At 36.9% G+C, this 17,853-nt stretch overlaps 1 protein-coding gene across 4 annotated transcripts in view; it reads left to right on the forward strand.

Annotated features, from left to right (window-relative positions):
* Window positions 1-17,853, forward strand: part of taok1a (TAO kinase 1a) — a 168,011-nt gene that overhangs the window by 113,265 nt on the left and 36,893 nt on the right. For all 4 annotated transcript variants that reach the window (XM_060848312.1, XM_060848314.1, XM_060848313.1 and 1 more), the window contains 7 exons: window positions 291-387; window positions 3,209-3,322; window positions 6,180-6,271; window positions 7,223-7,316; window positions 14,675-14,756; window positions 16,609-16,776; window positions 17,244-17,450. In XM_060848312.1, the coding sequence (XP_060704295.1) occupies window positions 291-387; window positions 3,209-3,322; window positions 6,180-6,271; window positions 7,223-7,316; window positions 14,675-14,756; window positions 16,609-16,776; window positions 17,244-17,450 (854 nt within the window). The remainder of the gene's footprint in view (window positions 1-290; window positions 388-3,208; window positions 3,323-6,179; window positions 6,272-7,222; window positions 7,317-14,674; window positions 14,757-16,608; window positions 16,777-17,243; window positions 17,451-17,853) is intronic.

Here is a 17,853-nt window from a genome sequence, read left to right on the forward strand (position 1 = left end):
TTGTCTTTTGATTCTCCAATATAACAGATTTTGAGATACAAGGTCTTTATCCCTTATATAATCTCTATAATGCATGCCTGGGTGTAAGAAATTTATTTTTCCTTTCAGGCACAAGTAATTAAGAATTGTCCTTAACCTTGAGCAATTGAAATTTAATTAACACTAATTTGATTTAAAGAAAAGGTTTTGTGAATTTTTTCATTGTTTTAATAATTAAGGAGTGCCAGTTTTAGTTTATAGTATTAAATGTGTCTCAAATAGATCACTTATCAGGTTTTGTTTCATTTCAGTTCATAAGAAACCGCTTCAGGAAATTGAGATAGCAGCCATTACACATGGTGCTCTGCAAGGCTTAGCTTATTTGCATTCTCACAACATGATTCACAGGTAAGCCTATGCAGAGGAACACTGGGGCAGGATAAGAATATTTTAATACATAACATATGAGTCGACCTTTCAATATCAGATTTGTGTCACAGCCAACTTGGATGTTTTTTAGCAACATAACCAGAGGTTGTCAGCTGTAAGCTATACTGTATCAATGTTGATCTGAAGTCTGCATCAACTATATGGACAACTTATAAATTTAGCAAGACATTAAATGGAGTTTGAAAATCAGGTTTTATAATATAAGCAAACACACTCTGCATGCTGATGTACAATTTTGGTGTCTTGCAATTGCGATCATGCTTTTGGCATCCTCAATTGCAATGGCAATTTTAAAATTAATAATAGCGAATAAAATTTATTTGAAATCAGAGATTTGGTAAATGTTCTTCTATTTATCCAGTTCCACTGAAAATGTGGATAGTTAGGAACAACTGATCATTTAATAAAGGAGAAAAGGTGCAAATCATAGTGTTCACAACAGCTTGATATAATGTTAGCTCTGAATTTGCTGCAGTAATTACAATTTGTTCGCCTTTAGTTCTCTAGTAAATGTTTGCCTTTATGGGCTGTAGTTTACCACAGCAATATAATCAAGTAGCATTTAAGTGCATAGAAATCTGAAGCAAAAAACAGAAATTGCTGGAGAAACTCAGCAGGTCTGGCAGCATCTGTGGAGAGAAAGCAGAGTTAACTTTTGGAGTTCACCTTCAGAATGTGTTCTAGTTCTGAAGGGCTACTGGACTCAAAGTTAACTGCTTTCTCTCCCCAGATGCTGCCAAACCTGTTGAGATTTTCCAGCAATTTCTGTTTTCAGATTTCCAGCATCCACAGCTTGTTCTTTTATTTTTGCATTTAGAAATGTATCTATTTTGACGTGTATGTGGGAAACATTCATGCTGCCTAATTGTTTGGATTGAACTTAATTTTAAATTCAGAGTGCAATGGTCTAAATAGTTACTCTGGTCTACAAAATTTTGTTTGGATTGCATATTTTAATTTGGTTTTATTTAAAACTAGGAAGCACTCATTCTCAAAGCAGTAACCTCACAGGATCATAATAATTATACTAGCAGATTTGTATTTATAAAATTGTTTTCGCAATCTCTGGACATCCTGAAGTGCTCTACAGTTAATGAAGTATTATTGAACTATATTTGTTGAGATTCTGAAATTGTGATAGTTTTCACACTCCAGGCGCCAACAACAGCAATGTGGTAATCTAGTCTTGATCAGTAGGCACTAGGTGAATAATAAATATTGGGCAATACACCAAAGTGAACTTCTCTTTGATTTAGTGCAATTGGAACATTTTATGCCCAATGGGAAAGACACATAGAAAAGTGGTTTAGCACTGATCTGAAAAGCTGCTGAATGTCCTATCATCAAGAACATGACAATGGATTACTGACAAAATGTCACTGTATCTCTTGCAGTTTTCAAAATCAATTCAGCATTAAATGCCACTGAACTTTGGTAATAGCACTGGATTAGCTGTTTTTCCCAAAAAATGTTCAGGCCAAGTTTTCAGTTTCTTGCATCAATCTATGAATTTATTTGGCCCCAAATCTGAAAGTGCAAGTTTCTGGCATAGCTCAAAATCCTTTATTTCTTCCAACAAATTTAACTTACAACTTGCTATCCTCAGACTGGGGTGAATTTTATTACACTTTTGTCAAAAAAGCATGATCATTCGTCATCTTTCTGCCATTCTTGCACTCGTTGACTTCTGGCTCTCATGGTTGCCAAGTAGCTATTATCCATATCTGACATTGCCAAAACTGTCACAGGAGGTGGGTATCGCAGCTAAACTTGATCTTTCCTTCACACAGTAGGCACTCAAGTTGGGGGATTGTGATCATGAGCAGGATTTATGGTTGATTTTTCCCCATACTTGCCCTAAATGCAGCAGTCAGTTGTCCTGCTTCCAGATCCTACTTAACTCATCCTGACCTACATCACTCAACCATCAGCAAGCTGAATTTCCAAATGTTTTATGCAGAAATGGTCTCTCAGAATAGAATAGCCTTTATTGTCAGATATATTCAATGAGTATAGTGAAAAGTCTATACATTGCCAATTACAGTGCTGATTTAGATACAAAAAAATCTGATCCCAGGTACTTTTATAAGATTTGGACAATGCAGATAATAAAAGGTCCAGCATTCCAGAGGTGAAAGTTCAGTACAGCAAACCACACTGGCACCTAGCTTCTGATCTGCACCAGGCCCTGGCTCCACTCACCAGCGACACTGCAGGATGCCAGAGGGTTGCCACGCTACATTTGGAGATTGCCACATCATGCTGGCAGACCCTTACGGGAGGAGGCAACTGTGCCACGTTGGGAGGTTACCAAGCTAATACGCAGTGAGGCCATTGCGCCGGGTGAGGCCAGGAATCGCTCGCTGGAGGCCGAGAGTTGAGAAAAAAACAAAAGCACTGAAGTAGTTTTTTAAAAAAAAGGAAGAAAGAACAGGCAGAGTGGGCGAGCTCTGCCTGGAGCATCCTATTCTGTCGCCATCTTGTAACAAACTTGGCAACTATGTTCCATAAAGCATATCAAAACGGTACATTGCCCAAGAAATTTAGGCACAATGTAAACCAGGAAGGATTCTATAAAACACTCATGGCATCTTTCCTTTTTATATTTTCATCTAGTATTCTTTGACCACGTACCATTTTAATATATTTGCTTTAAGCCATAAATATTGAGAACATTGTATTTACTAAAGTTTTTTTATAATACTAGCCTTGAGCAATATTGAATTAAGTACTGAATTTATTGAATTATTTAATTGTATATTACTTGTCTTATAATCAGGGACATAAAGGCAGGTAATATCCTCCTGACAGAACCAGGCCAAGTGAAGCTAGCTGATTTTGGATCAGCTTCCATAGTATCTCCTGCCAATTCATTTGTGGGAACACCATATTGGTAAGATGTTCTCTTTAATGTCATGATCATTTGTCTTCAATGTCATAGTTTTAGTTCGAAGCATACATGCAAACATTCATACGACCAAAAGAATACCACTCAGCTCTTGAAACCTGCTCCACCATTCAGCAAGATCATGCTGATCGGATTTTACTTTCGTCTTTACATCCTGCTACCCCTGATAATCTAGCTTCCCCATAATAAGCAAGAGCATCAAATAATCAGAAGAACTAATTTGGCTATCGTTGGCTATGTATTAGAGAATCCTGTGTATTTCCACGACCCATTGAACAATGTCGTCAGGTGTCATCACCTTACTTCTGGTGGGACCATTTATAGTGACGATGCTAGATAAAGTGCAGTGCAAAACGTCCTCTCTGGCTCAGCAGGTGAACGGGAAAAAGGTTACAACTACTTGACTTGTCACCAAGTTTTAACACCACCCCTCAAGATCTTGTGGACAATGACAATACCCCAAGGTGTCCAAGGGGTTATGAGAGAGTTCCAGCAGAGAAGGATAGATAAAGAATCTAATTCTGCTCTTTGGAACCCCATGTCTTAGGGTACCTTATTTCATGTGCTCAAAGATCTGCAGGTTGATGATCAAAAATTCATGGCCCTGTGTGAGAATCATCACTGAATTGAGTAACAGCTAAAGATGACAATATTTCTAACCATTGAATTAAAACAACACTGAAGCTTGAAGTATGTGCCACTATTTTGAGCACTATAACATTATATTGACAAAAGCAAAAAATGCATTTCTTCTATCGCTTTTAATAATTTGGTTTCATCATTGGGCATTCTCTTAATATTGAATGCATGATTTCAAAACCATTTTTGCCATATAATGAGAATAGGAGTTGATTTGAGATAAGTAGGTTTGCACTTGCTTAAAGGTGAGATTATAGGTCGTGTTTTTTTCATTTTGCTTTGGTAGTGGAAGTACATAACATCTGCAAAAATGAATATTGAAGATGTGGAATAAGAGTCTTTTTGGGCTCAATGTTAACTTTGTTCCTTGCTCCACAGATGCTGCCAGATCTGCTGAACTACTTCAGCACTCTCTTTCTTTTAGTAAAATGTTTTCACAGTAGTTTCATTAACTAATAGAATTGTCTCAGAATACATGGGTGTGGATTCTCTTTTGAAGTTGCATCAATAGACTGCAATATTTTTATAAAAAAGGCAAACTTATTAAGAATATTTAAGCCTTCAACAACAAACTTCTCCATAGTTTTTGTCTGTCATTAACAAACCTGGACAACATTCGCATCTTTAACATGGAAACATAGGAGCAGAAAGGAGGATGTCAGTCAGCTTTTTGAGCTGCTCTGCCATTCATCGTGATCATGGCTGATTATCCAACTCAATATTCTTGCTCCCCTTAGTCTTTGATCCTATTCGCCCCAAGTGCTATATCTAGCAATATCTACATTCAATGTTTTGGCATCAACTATTTCCTGTGTCATGAGTTCCACAGGCTAGCCACTCTTTGGGTGAAGAAATGTGCCCTCATCTCTGACTGAATTGGTCCACCCTGAATCCTCCGACTGTGACCCTGGTTCTGTACACACACACCACTGGGATCAATCTCCCTGCATCTACCCTGTCAGAATTTAATGTCTCTGAAATCCCTCCCTAATCTTCTGAACTCCATTGAAAACAATCCTAACCTAGTCAATCTCTTATATATCAGTTCCACCAACCCGGAATCAGCCTGGTAAACTTTGCTGCACTCCCTTGAAAACAAGAGCATCCTTCCTCAGTAAAGGAAACCAAAACTGCACACAGTACTCTAGGTGTGGCTTCACCAAGGCCCTGTATAACTGCAGCAACACATTCCTGCTCCTGTACTTGCAATGAAAGCCAACATATCATTTGCTGCCTTTTCTGCATGCTGCATCTGCATGCTTTCCTTCAGCCACTGGTGCAGAAGGACACTTTCGACTTCTATTGCTCAATACACTGCCTGGCATTGTACTTAGCAGTAAGTTTCAGATTAGCTGCTTTGTAAGTGCAGACATAAATGGGTCCAGCTGAGACAAAGGTGGGAGTATTTTCTTAGTTTAAATATTTCTAAGGGGTGCATCATCTGAACTTGCTACTCCTGCCCATTATCACCAACTGCTGCTGCAAAGTCTACATGCAGAGTTTGGATAGGTAAGTGTAAATTTGTTCAGGTATTGAGCTTGCCCTTGAAATAGCATCCTTCTCCCCAAAATCAAATAATTTTCTAGGCTTGCACCTGATTAAGTACCGGAGCGCTGCTGATGTCTGTGGAAGTGCATTGAGAAGTTTGGAATTACAATACCTATTTAAGTGAAATTGTCACTAATTACTAAAAACTTGCAAGAATAAAATGTTTGTAACAGTCCTTTTTTCTCAGGACCTGGTGTTTGTGCGTTAGCATTCTTGATCAAAGCTGTAAACATAATTTATCATCAAACTGGAGCATGCTTGTGAAGTCCTCATTTCTTCATGGTTAATGGATATAATTGAATGAATAGCATAAATTAACTGTGTAATATTAAAACAATCTATTTTAAGCTAACCAGTGTTTTAATATCTTAAACTAAATATTTTGATGAAGGGAAAACTTGGTTATCTGAAAGTTCAGTTTTTATTTGTTGCTTTTAAAGAAAATTGGATAAATAGTTCTAAGGGCTTGTATTTGAAATGTGCTGTTATTGGTTTGAAGCTAATTTCAGCACTTTTGTTATATCAGATATAAACTACTGACTCTTGTCTATTATAAAGTTTGGAGCTGTAATTCTAATGCTAACATGGTAACATCAGTAAAATGATTTTTTTCAATGCACGTTTATCAAACTAGAGTTATATTTTGTTGAAATAGGATGGCTCCTGAAGTTATCCTTGCCATGGATGAAGGACAGTATGATGGCAAAGTAGATGTTTGGTCCTTGGGAATTACATGCATTGAATTAGGTAAGTCACTGCAGTTAACAAAGTGTGAAACGAGTGAGTCAGTGCTTAACTGCATTGCACATGTGAGGTTATCCACTTTTAGAAATTATCTGAAGGGTTAGGCAGTGGAGAAATAAAATCCACTCTGGGTGTCTTTGTACACAATCTGAAAGTGAGCATGCAGTTGTGGCAGGGAGTGAAGGTGGCATATGCTTTGTTGGCATTTAAATAAAAGCACGGAGCTGTCTTGCTGCAATTGTATAGGGCCTTGGTGGGACCACACCTGGAGTATTGTGTACAGTTTTGGTCTGCTTAACAGAACTGATGAAGGGAATGCAACAAAGGTTTACTGGAATGGCAGGACTGATGTACGAAGAAAGACTGGATTGGTTAAGACTATATTCATTGGAGTTTAGAAGAATAAGAGGGTTAACTCATAGAAACCTATGAAAATACGACAGAACTAAATAGGTTAAATATAAGAATGATGTTCCTGATGACTGGGGAATCCAGACCCACGGACCATAATATAAGAATACAGGTTAGCCATTTAGAACTGAGTGAGAAGAGATTTCTGCACGCAGGGGGTTGTTAACCTGTGGAATTCTACCACAGAAAGCAGTTGATGCAAAAACATTAAATGCTTTCAATTAGGAGCTAAATATAGTTCTTGGGGCTAAGGGATCAAAAGGTATGGAGAAAAAGTGGGAACAGAGTACTAAGTGGTACTCAGCCATAATCATACTGAATGATGGAGCAGTCTCAAAGGGCTGAATGGCCTACTCCTACTTTGTTTCTGTAATTAAAATGGCTTGGAGAGAATGCTATAATTACACAAAGTATAATAGGATGTGCTTGAAAACTCTTAGTACTTAAAATGATTGAAATCATACTCAAATTAAATTTTAACACTGAAAATTATAATTTGTTATTATCAGTTGTGAAATCTGATTACTTCTACTTTGCCCACAGCGGAGCGAAAACCTCCTTTGTTTAATATGAATGCAATGAGTGCCTTATATCATATAGCACAGAATGAGTCACCTGCTCTTCAGTCTAATGAATGGTGAGTACAGGTCTGAGATTTTGTATTGAAACAGATGTTTCTAAATCTAAACAGTTACCAATTTAAGAAATACTTGTCAATCAATTAAGGTTTATCTTTAATCCTGACTGTTTAAACAGATTATCCGAAAATGCACTGCATAATCTTTAAATACTATTTGTATATTTTTGAAGACGTTAAGTGTTGAGGGTTACATTTGTATGGATGATTTTACTGTCTTTAAAAAGTATTGTAAGACAAAATTCAATTCATTCAGACTAATGGGAGCATTGTAATGCTGGAGTTTAAGCAGTCCAGTGGATAATTCCTACTGATTTTTAAAGTAAATATTTTATTTGACCATAGCATCTGTTATATAAAACTCTTAACATATTCATATTTTTCTGCAGTGAAGAAATTCTGGTCATCTTAGTACTAAATGTTTGACCTCAATCCCAAAATTGTGCCTTGTGTTTTAGATTGCTCAGCCAGAAGAAACAGCCCCAATGTCTATTCTATCAAGTGCCTTCCCAATGTTATATGTTTCAGTGAGATCACCTCTCTTTCTAAGGTCCAGAGAACTTGGGTTTAATTTACTCAGCCACTCATCACAGGACAATACTGACACCCCAGGGAACAATCCAGTGAACATTTGTTGTACTGCCTCCACAGTTAAGGAGATAATGGACTGGAGACTAAAACTGCACACAGTATTCCAGATGTAATCTAACTGAAACCCAGAGCAATTGTAACAAGACCTCTTTATTCCTGTGCTTGACTTGCCTGTGATAAAGGTCAACATGTCATTTCCCTTTCTAATTGCTTGCTGCACCTGAAAGCCAACTTTGAATTCCTTGTGCAAACACACCCAAGCTTTCCTAAACATTAACATTTACAAGCCTCGTACGCTTTGAGAAAACCATATTCATCTCTTATATTCTTGCAACAAAAATAACCTCAAAGATCCCCTTGTCGCACAACCCTTTTTCATACATTACTCCACCCTCCACCCTCCTCCTCCCTCCCCCCTCCCCCCATTGTTTTCTTTATTCAGCAAACATGGAAACTTATGTGCCTGTGCGTAATGGGAAAATCATGTAAAGGCATATACATCTAGAGCATGGAAACAGACTCTTCGGTCCAACTTGTCCATGCTGACCAGATATTTGCCAGCGTTTGGCCCATATGCCTAAACCCTTCCTATTCAATACCCATCCAGATGCCTTTTAAATGTTGTCATTGTACCAGCCTCCATCTCTTCCTCTGGCAGTTCATTCCATATATGTATGACCCTTTGTGTGGAAAGGTTGCCCCTTAGGTCCTTTTTAAATTTTTCCCCCTCTCTCCCTAAACCCTCTTGCCTCTAGTTCTGGACTCCCCTCCCCTGGGGAAAAGACTTTATCTATTTACTCTATCCATGCCCCTCATAATTTTACAAACTTTCATAAGTTCACCCCTCAGCCTCCGAAGCTCCAGGGAAAACAGCCCCAGTCTATTTAGCCTCTCTCTATAGCTCAAACTGTACAACTGTGGCATCATCCTCATAAATCTTTTCTGAATCCTTTCAAATTTCACGACATCCTTCCTATAACAGGGAGACCAGAATTGCGCACACTATTCCAAAAGTGGCCTAACCAATGTCCTGTACCACAGCAATATGATGTCAACTCCTATACTTGATGTGCTGACTAATAAAGGCAAGCATACCAAATGCTGTCTTTACTATCCCACCTGAGACTCCACTTTCAAAGGAACTATGAACCTGCACTCCAAGGTCTCTTTGTTCAGCAACACTGCCCACTTACCATTAAGTGTATAAATCCTGTCCTGATTTGCTTTTCCAACCGCAGTACCTCACATATATCTAAATTTAAACCCCATCTGATCAAGATCCTGTTGTACTCTGAGGTAATCTCCTTCGCTGTCCACTACACCACCTATGCATGTTATTTTAATTCTGTCCACATTCACTTAAGCCATCCTTCTTAAGATTTATGATTGATGTTATGATAGGATTTTCAGCATTAATTCCCAACTTGTAACTTAAAGCGTTTTATGTATAATTTTAGTTTAAATAAGAATATTGTTTTATTACTCCAGTATTTTGCTTTTCAAACAAATACATTACGGTCATTCTGCAAATGTTTTTAATTTTTTATCTAATTCACATGAATTGGCCTGATCCACATTGAAATCTTATTAATTTAAGCATATCAGAGGATTCCAACATCTATAACTTTTGCAATTTTGGGTAGGGACTAGTGTTTACTGCTTAACTTTCCTCCTCTGAACCCCACTTAACATATTACTTTAAGCACTTTACAATAAAATCTTTTATTTTCACAGAAATTTGAGCCTGAATGTTTGTCATCAATACTTTCAGGCTTTTATTTTTCCATTAATCCTATTGACCCTCTGTACATCAACATTTTTGGTGATGATTAAAGTTTTGCAGTTTAATATTTGTTACTGATTATTAACTGTTTATTTCTGTTTATCATAGTCATATATTTTTTGTAAGGAATTTTTGTACTTCGTACACGTAACTTTATTTTCATTCCAAATGGTATAGGATTCTTTGTTTTTAGCAGTCTTATGAATATTTTAGTGTTTTTGTATAGATTGATAGTTTTTCACTCAATCTAAGCTCTATCTAGCTAAAGAGGTGGTGCAGGAGGGATGGCTTTAGATTCTTGGATCACTGGGTCTGTTTCTGGAGAGATGGAACAAGTCAGACTGATTGTACCTGAATCACAATGGGGACACCATTCTTATGGTGGGCAGCTAGTGCTATTAGCAGGGGTTTAAACCGTTTTGACAGGGTGATGGAATACAGAGTGGAAGTGAGAAATGGGGTGTACATCGACAAATGTAGAAGAAAATTCAAGTCAGTATGGAAGGCAGTGCATATATAATCCAGTAACATGGGAGCAAGGCTGGAAGACATTTATTTTAATGCATGGAGTCTTTTACTTTAGAAGAATTGAAGGTGCTGATTAATGTGTAGAGTATTTATATTATTATCATCATGAGACAATTGAAGGTGCACATGGTGTAGATAGAGGCATACCTGTAGATGTATGGTATTTGAATTAACAGAAGGCATTTGAAAGCATGCCACAATGGCTATTGCAGAAGGTAAATGCTCAGAATGTAGGAGTGACATATTAGTATGGATGTAAGACAAGCTGGCTGGCAGAAAACAAAGAATGCATGAATGGGTCTTTGTCTGATTGGAACTCTGACAAATCTTGCCAATGAGGCCTCCCATTTTTACAGTTTGCATCAATGATAGATGAGGGGGGAAAAAGGCATTGAGCTAAGTTCCCAGATGACACCATAATAAGTAGGAAAGCAAATTCTGAGGAAGACGTTGAATTTGCAGAAAGGCATAGATTGGTTAAGTGAGTGGGCAAAAATGTGGCAGATGGAGTCTAATGTGGGAAAATGCAGAATTGTTCACTTTGACAGGTAGGACAGTGTGCTAGTTAAATGAGAAAAGACTGTAGACCTCTGAGGTACAACCTAATTTAGGTGTTTTAGTACATGGGTCTCAAAAGATTTTTATGCAGATGCAGCCCATAATCAAGATGGTTAATGGGATGCTCTCCTTTATTATGAGAGGAATTGGACATAAAAGTTAGAATGTTATCTTTAGTTTTACAGGGCATTGGTGAGACCACTTCTTGAATAATCTGTTCCTTAAATAGGGAGACTAAGATTGCAGTGTAAATGCACTGGAGGTTTTGAGGATGTGAACTAGACTATCTTAAAGGAGGGGTGTTTTGACTAAAGTGCACAAGATCTTGAATTGTCTTGACAAGGTGAATGTGAAAAAGATGTTTCCTTTTATGGATGAATCCAGAACTAGAGGATTCTGTCTTAAAAGTTTAGGACAGATATGTGGAGAAACCTTTTCCCTGAGGGTTATGCAAGTTTGGAACTGCCATAGAAGATGAAGCTGGTAGATTCTTGTTATATAGAGGAATGTGGGGGGGGAGGGGCATTGAAGGAGATGGAAATATGGAATTCAAAATATGAAAGAGATCAACCACAATCTTAATGAATCATGAAGTATGCTTGAGGGGCCAAATAGCCCACTTCTGCTATTTTATATGTTAAATACGCAGGTCAGCAAAATGTGTTACCATTTAATTTTGATTATTTTAAACGATTTGTGATGATAAAAGTTATAAATTATGATACTCTTTTTCTTCACCTTTTGATATAGCAAAACCGTGTTTCTGGTTCACGGTGCACAAATCAATGCAATTTATTTTTCAGTTTATCGGTGAAAGTTTAGTTTCAATGTAGAAGAAATGAAGTCTTTTTAAAGTATTGCCATATCAGAAACAAAGTAGAAAGGCAGCACATTTTTATTTGTAAATTTTACAACTTGGCAAGATTATTTTTAAAATTCAAGTGCTTATGCCAGTCTGGCTGCTTTCCAGAATTTGATTATTGTACATCTTAATTATTGTACATCTTGCAGACATCTAATTCATGATTCAGCAGACAAATAAAGCCAAAAGATCACTACTTCTCTTGTTTTTGATTCCAAATTCCTAAACTTTCAGACCAACCAATGTCATTTTTTGTTCATGATAACAAGAGTTCAGAGACAATATGTTCCTGTTATGGTGAAGCAAGGCGGGTAGGTTAGGGAATACTGCATCCCTAAAGAAATTGAGGTATTGGTCAAGAAAAAGAATGGTATGAAGGCAGTAGGGTATACTTTTAAGAGGGATATCAGGAGGTTAAAAAGGGGACATGTAATAGCTTTGGCAAATAGGGTTAAAGAGAATCCAAAGGGATTCTACAATTACATTAAGGACAAAAGGCTAACAAGGCAGCGAATAGGGCCTCTGAAAGCTCAGCAAGGCAGCCTGTGTGTAGAACCACAGGAGATGGTAGAGATACTAAACAAGTATTTTGCATCAGTGTTTACTGTGGAGAAGGAAATTGAAGATACAGCATGTGTGGAAAGATGTCCAAATTACAGAGGAGGTAATGCTGAAGTCTTAAAAAGCATAAACGTGGATAAATCTCTGGGCCCTGATTAAGTGTACCCTAGAATTCTGGGAAGTGAGTGAAAAGATTGCTGGGTCCCTTGCTGAGACATTTATATCATCAATAGCCATGGGTGAGGTGCTAGAAGACTGGAGGTTGGCTAACGTTGTGCTACTATTTAAGGAAAGTGTTAAGTAAAAGCCAAGGAACTGTAGACCTGTGAGGCTGACATTGGTGGTGGGCAAGTTGTTGGAGGGAATCCTGAGGGACAGTGTTTACATGTATTTGGAAAGTTAAGGACTGATTCAGGTTAGTCAGCATGACTTTGTTCATGGGAAACGTGTCTCCCTAACTGGATTGAATTTTTTGAAGAAGTAACAAAGATTGATCTGGGCTGAGTGGTGGATGTGATCTTTATGAACTTCAGTGAGGCGTTTGACATTGTTCCTCATGGTAGACTGGTTAGCAAGATTAGATTACATGGAATACAGGGAGAACTAGCTATTTGGATACAGAACTGGCTTAAAGGAACAAGACAGAGGGCGGTGGCGAGGCTGTTACCAGCGGTGTGCAACAAGGATCAGTGCTGGATCCACTGCTTTTTGTCATTTATATAAATGATTTGGATGTGAACATAAGAAGTAATGTTAATAAGTTTGCAAATGACACCAAAATTGGACGTGTAGCAGACACAGAAGGAAGTCATCTCTTAGTACAGTGGGATCTTGATCAGGTGGACCAATGGGCTGAGAAGTGGCTGCATTTTGGAAAGGCAAATCTGAGCAGCATTTACACTTAATAGTAAGGTCCTGGAAAGTGTTGCTGAACAAAGGGGCCTTGGTGTGCAGGTTCATAGCTCCTTGAAAGTGGAGTCACAGGTAGATAGGATAGCCAAGAAGCTATTTGGTATGCTTTCCTTTATTGGTCAGAGTATTAAATATAGGAGTTGGGATGTCATGTTGTGGCTGTACAGAACGGTGGTGAGGCTATTATTAGAATACTACATGCAATTCTGGTCTCCCTGCTCTAGGAAGGATGTTGTAAAACTTGAAAGGGTTAAGAAAAGCTTTACGAGGATGTTGCCAGAGTTGGAGGGCTTGAGCTACAGGAGAGGCTGAATAGGCTGGGACTATTTTGACTGGAGCATTGGAGCCTGAGAGGCAACATTCGAGATTTATAAAAGCATGAGGGCCATGGATAGGGGAAATAGACAACTTCTCTTCCCTGTGGTAGGGGAGCCCAGAATTAACAGGCATAGGTTTAAGGTGAGAAGGGAAAGATATAAAAGGGACGTGAGGGGCAACATTTTCACGCAGAATGTGATGCATGTATGGAATGAGTTGCCAGAGGAGTGGTGAAAGCTAGTACGATTACAGCATTTTAAAAGGCATCTGGATCAGTACAAAAATTGGATTAGGGCTAAATACTGGCAAATGGGACTATTTATATAGGCTATCTGGTCAGCATGGACAGGTTGGACCAGAGGGTCTGTTTCCATGCTGCATATCTCTATGACTCTAAATGCTTTATGCTGCAACAGTGCAGTAGTTTGAATGGTCTTAAAGCATACTAATCTCCTGTATAGAGTTTTAACCTTACAGGTATTCGCCAAAAAAAATCATCATTTTGTGAAAGTTGTTTGCTGTATTTCTGAAGTGTAGTCAGTGCTGTAATATTGGAAGCATAGCAGCCAAACTGTGCACAGCCAGGACACACAAGCAGAAATGTGATAATCACCAGATGATTTGTTTTAACAATGATAACGAAGGGGTAACTATCACCCTTACCATTGGAACACTTGTATCCATTTGAGTGGGGCTGTTTCCGGCATCTGCTTAATGTTATTTCCAAAATACTGCATTTCATACAGTGCAATACACTTGGAAGTGAAAGTGCTTGCTTGAAATTAGTTTGTAATAATTTCCAGTTATGTTTTATACACTGCTGTGACCGGCAGTCATTTTGTCCCAAATATGAATGGCATATATACAGTAAATCAACAAATCTGCCATGAGCATATGATCATGGATCATAAATGGTTCTTATTTGCTGAGATGATACTGTCCTTCCAGCTCAGTGAGCTAACTTACATCCATAGCATCAACTTGAGCTACAAATCTTCTCAAAAATCATTATACTGTCCCGTTTTATAGAATGCCAAATGTTTGAGCTTTTTGCTATAGCTTGGGTATTTTTATCAATAACAATATTATTGTGATAAATGTTTGTACAATCTATGTAAACTATCAATGACAATTTCCAAGTCAAACAATTGTGGGCTAACTCACAACTATGTTGTGAAATATTTTACTGAACAGACTTTATATAAGTTTGACACTCACCGAATTGTTTTGTATGTTTTTCCCCAGGTCTGACTACTTTCGAAACTTTGTAGACTCATGTCTTCAGAAAATTCCTCAAGACAGACCCACTTCAGAGGAACTTCTCAAAGTCAGTAAGATTCTGTAATCCGTGCAGATCTATTGCTGATTTCTTAAGCTATATTCTATTAACCAAAGAATTTTGACTCTTATTTTTTAAATTTGATAACATTAGTTATTCTGCAGAAATTTAATTTGGCTAAATGATATATTTGAAGTTGTACCAATATTGAGAGTTGGGGTAGAATGTACAAGATGCAGAACGATTGAAACCCAGGCATTCCCCTCTGTAGCCTAATACAGTATACTAATTTATCCCAGTAGAATATAATTGAAAAATCACCTTTTGTGTTTTGTTCTAGATATTCTGTTGAGTTTTTATAAGACACTTTTGAGAAGGGATCTTTAGAAACTGAGATTGAAAGTCAGAAAAGCAACCCTTTTGGGTGTCTTAAAATCAAAACAAGAAGTTTCCATATAATTGTGATAGTTTTTCATCTGAAGTCCTGATTTATTGTGATTTCAATTTGATGCACACTAACTAGCATTTCTGACTTCAGAGCCGACAATTCACATTTGAGAACTTGGGCTATTTTGTAATGACTATATTCTGCATGTTTCTTCACATTCTTTGCATGTCAGTTTCATGTTCTGTTCTTTGAGTATTAATCTTTTCAAATGTTTTATATTGCATTTTGAATAAAAACCAGCATTAGGTAGTAGTAGATGTACATATTGCACTGGCAACCGGAAAAAGTCCTTTAGAGTTAAGTGAAAAATTAATTCCAAAGTCAAGAATAAATACATTACTGTTGAAAACAGCAATACTTCATATGCATTTTCTCTGTGGATTAATTGAGGTTGTTGATTTCAGAGATTGTTGGATTAATAAACAGATGAAGAAAGTGAAAAGTTAAAGCAATATACAAATATTTTTCTTAGAATTTTGGCCTGATAATTACTCAAATTTGTTATTAGTGCAGTAGTTCCTCTTCATGAGGGGCATTGTTAATTTTTTGTGACTTGATGTAAAATGTTGGCAAATAATTCTGGCAACTTTTGATTCCTCACCAGTGCTGACTTTTTAATTGTCGACCTTTAAATAATTAGCTGCTAGTACTCCATGCAGGAATTTTTTTTCTGTGGAGTATTAATTTCTAAAGTATGTTCTTTTTGCACAAATGATTACCAGTTCTAGATTTTGGTGCAGAAAGTAATGCTAATTTTGGCAGTTTAAGAATGTACTCAAGTGAATGAACTTTATGCTTTCCCTTTCAAGTCTACCATTTTTGCAAACCAACCCATATCTGATATCTTTATTGTTCACCTATTCATCTGAATAACACTATGGCTTGGAATACAAACAGTGGTAAATCATTTGAGACACTTTTTAAAAAAAAAGTGTACTCTTCCTACCCCAAGCTTTTATTTGGGGTAATTGTGTAATGCCTCAGTTCAATTTAAATGTCTTTAACAAAGATGTGAAACCAAAACCAAACTCTTTTACTTGCTGTGAGAAAGCTATGGAGAGCACAGCAAATGTCTGCACAGATTGAGAGGTGTTATTCTAGGAGAATTGTTATCAGGAATGTCCCGGCTTGGCAGAAAACAAGGGTTAAGAGAAGATGCAGTTGTTCTCATCCAACACAGCAGGTAAATGCTGACATCAAAGGGAATACAACTTAAGAGTCTTGAAAATAAATTACAAAATTGTGGAATAATGCTATGATCTGAATTTGAATATTCCTACAATTGAATATATGATCAATTCTGAAATTATTGGATGAGCTAATTCTTCAGAATTTCTTTGCTTTTAAAGTTAAATACAAGACCAGTGATAGTGACTAGTTATATTTGGCAGGATTGTAAAAATTGTTATCCTGACACTTTATTATAACTTGTCACATCTGTTCAATTTGTAGCATGCTTTTGTTATTAGAGAACGCCCTGAAACAGTGTTAATAGATTTAATCCAGCGGACAAAAGATGCTGTCAGAGAGCTCGATAACCTCCAATATAGAAAGATGAAGAAAATCCTTTTTCAGGAAGCACATAATGGGCCTGCAGTTGAAGCCCAAGAGGAAGAGGAGGTATGAAAGATTTGGGTGATCATAATTATTGTTTTATTTTGAATAGATCAATGTTGTGAACAGAGGTTTTGTATTTTAATTTGAAGAAAATTGTCATTTGTTTCCTTGAATTTTTTGATATTACAATACCTTTTTTATTTCACAAAAGCTGGAAGTCTATTTGTGACACAAATCTGAGCATCCTGATATATGTTAAATTACTGTTGTGTTAACTTAAAAGTTGTAGAATTATCTTTTGGATTTGTCTACTTTAGTAAATTTCAGAAAGAGTAGGATGGCTTCAGATTTAATGTGTTTCAACAAATATTGTATGTTCCTAGTTAATGTAAATGATTTTTACTTGACAGAAAGGCATGCTTTGTTGTCAGATATAGTTTGGTTGTTCTCTTTAGTCTGTTATAAATTCAAACTATAATGGTAGCTATAATGGTTATTGCGTTCTAATATTCTTATCTTCTACCTCAAAGGAACCTGAACATAGTGTTGGTAGAACGGGCACAGTTAATAGCGTGGGGAGTAATCAATCGATACCAAGCATGTCTATCAGTGCTAGTAGCCAAAGCAGTAGTGTCAATAGTCTTCCAGATGCTTCGGATGATAATAGTGAGATTGCCATGATGCAGGAGGGAGATCATACAGTGATGTCAAATAGCTCTGTTATTCATCTAAAGCCAGTAAGTCTTTTTTTCCTCAATTCACTTTACTTAGAATGCATGTAGATATTTTGCATATTCTGAATATTGAGTGTAATGGAAACATTTTTGGATGTCTTTGAAAAATCAGTGTTTATACATTTCTGCACAAGTGTAGAATAATCCATTTTTTTTTCAAAAGCAAGTTGAAGGTTTTCTCAAAAGGTTTACAAGTTGAATTAAGGCGGTGTTTCTTTCAATTAAGCTACACTGAAAAATTGGAAACTAACAATTAATGCTTTGCCTTAAAGGGAAATAATCAGTAGTACATATATGAAAACAAAACAATGTTATGTGATCCTATGTGCCACTCAACCAGGTTTGTGTTTTTAACTAAAGTTATATCTATATCTTCATATTTCTTTGATTTACTTCATTGGTGTGG

The sequence above is a fragment of the Hemiscyllium ocellatum genome, chromosome 31 (assembly GCF_020745735.1).
Source record: "Hemiscyllium ocellatum isolate sHemOce1 chromosome 31, sHemOce1.pat.X.cur, whole genome shotgun sequence".
NCBI classification, from domain to species: Eukaryota; Metazoa; Chordata; class Chondrichthyes; order Orectolobiformes; family Hemiscylliidae; genus Hemiscyllium; species Hemiscyllium ocellatum.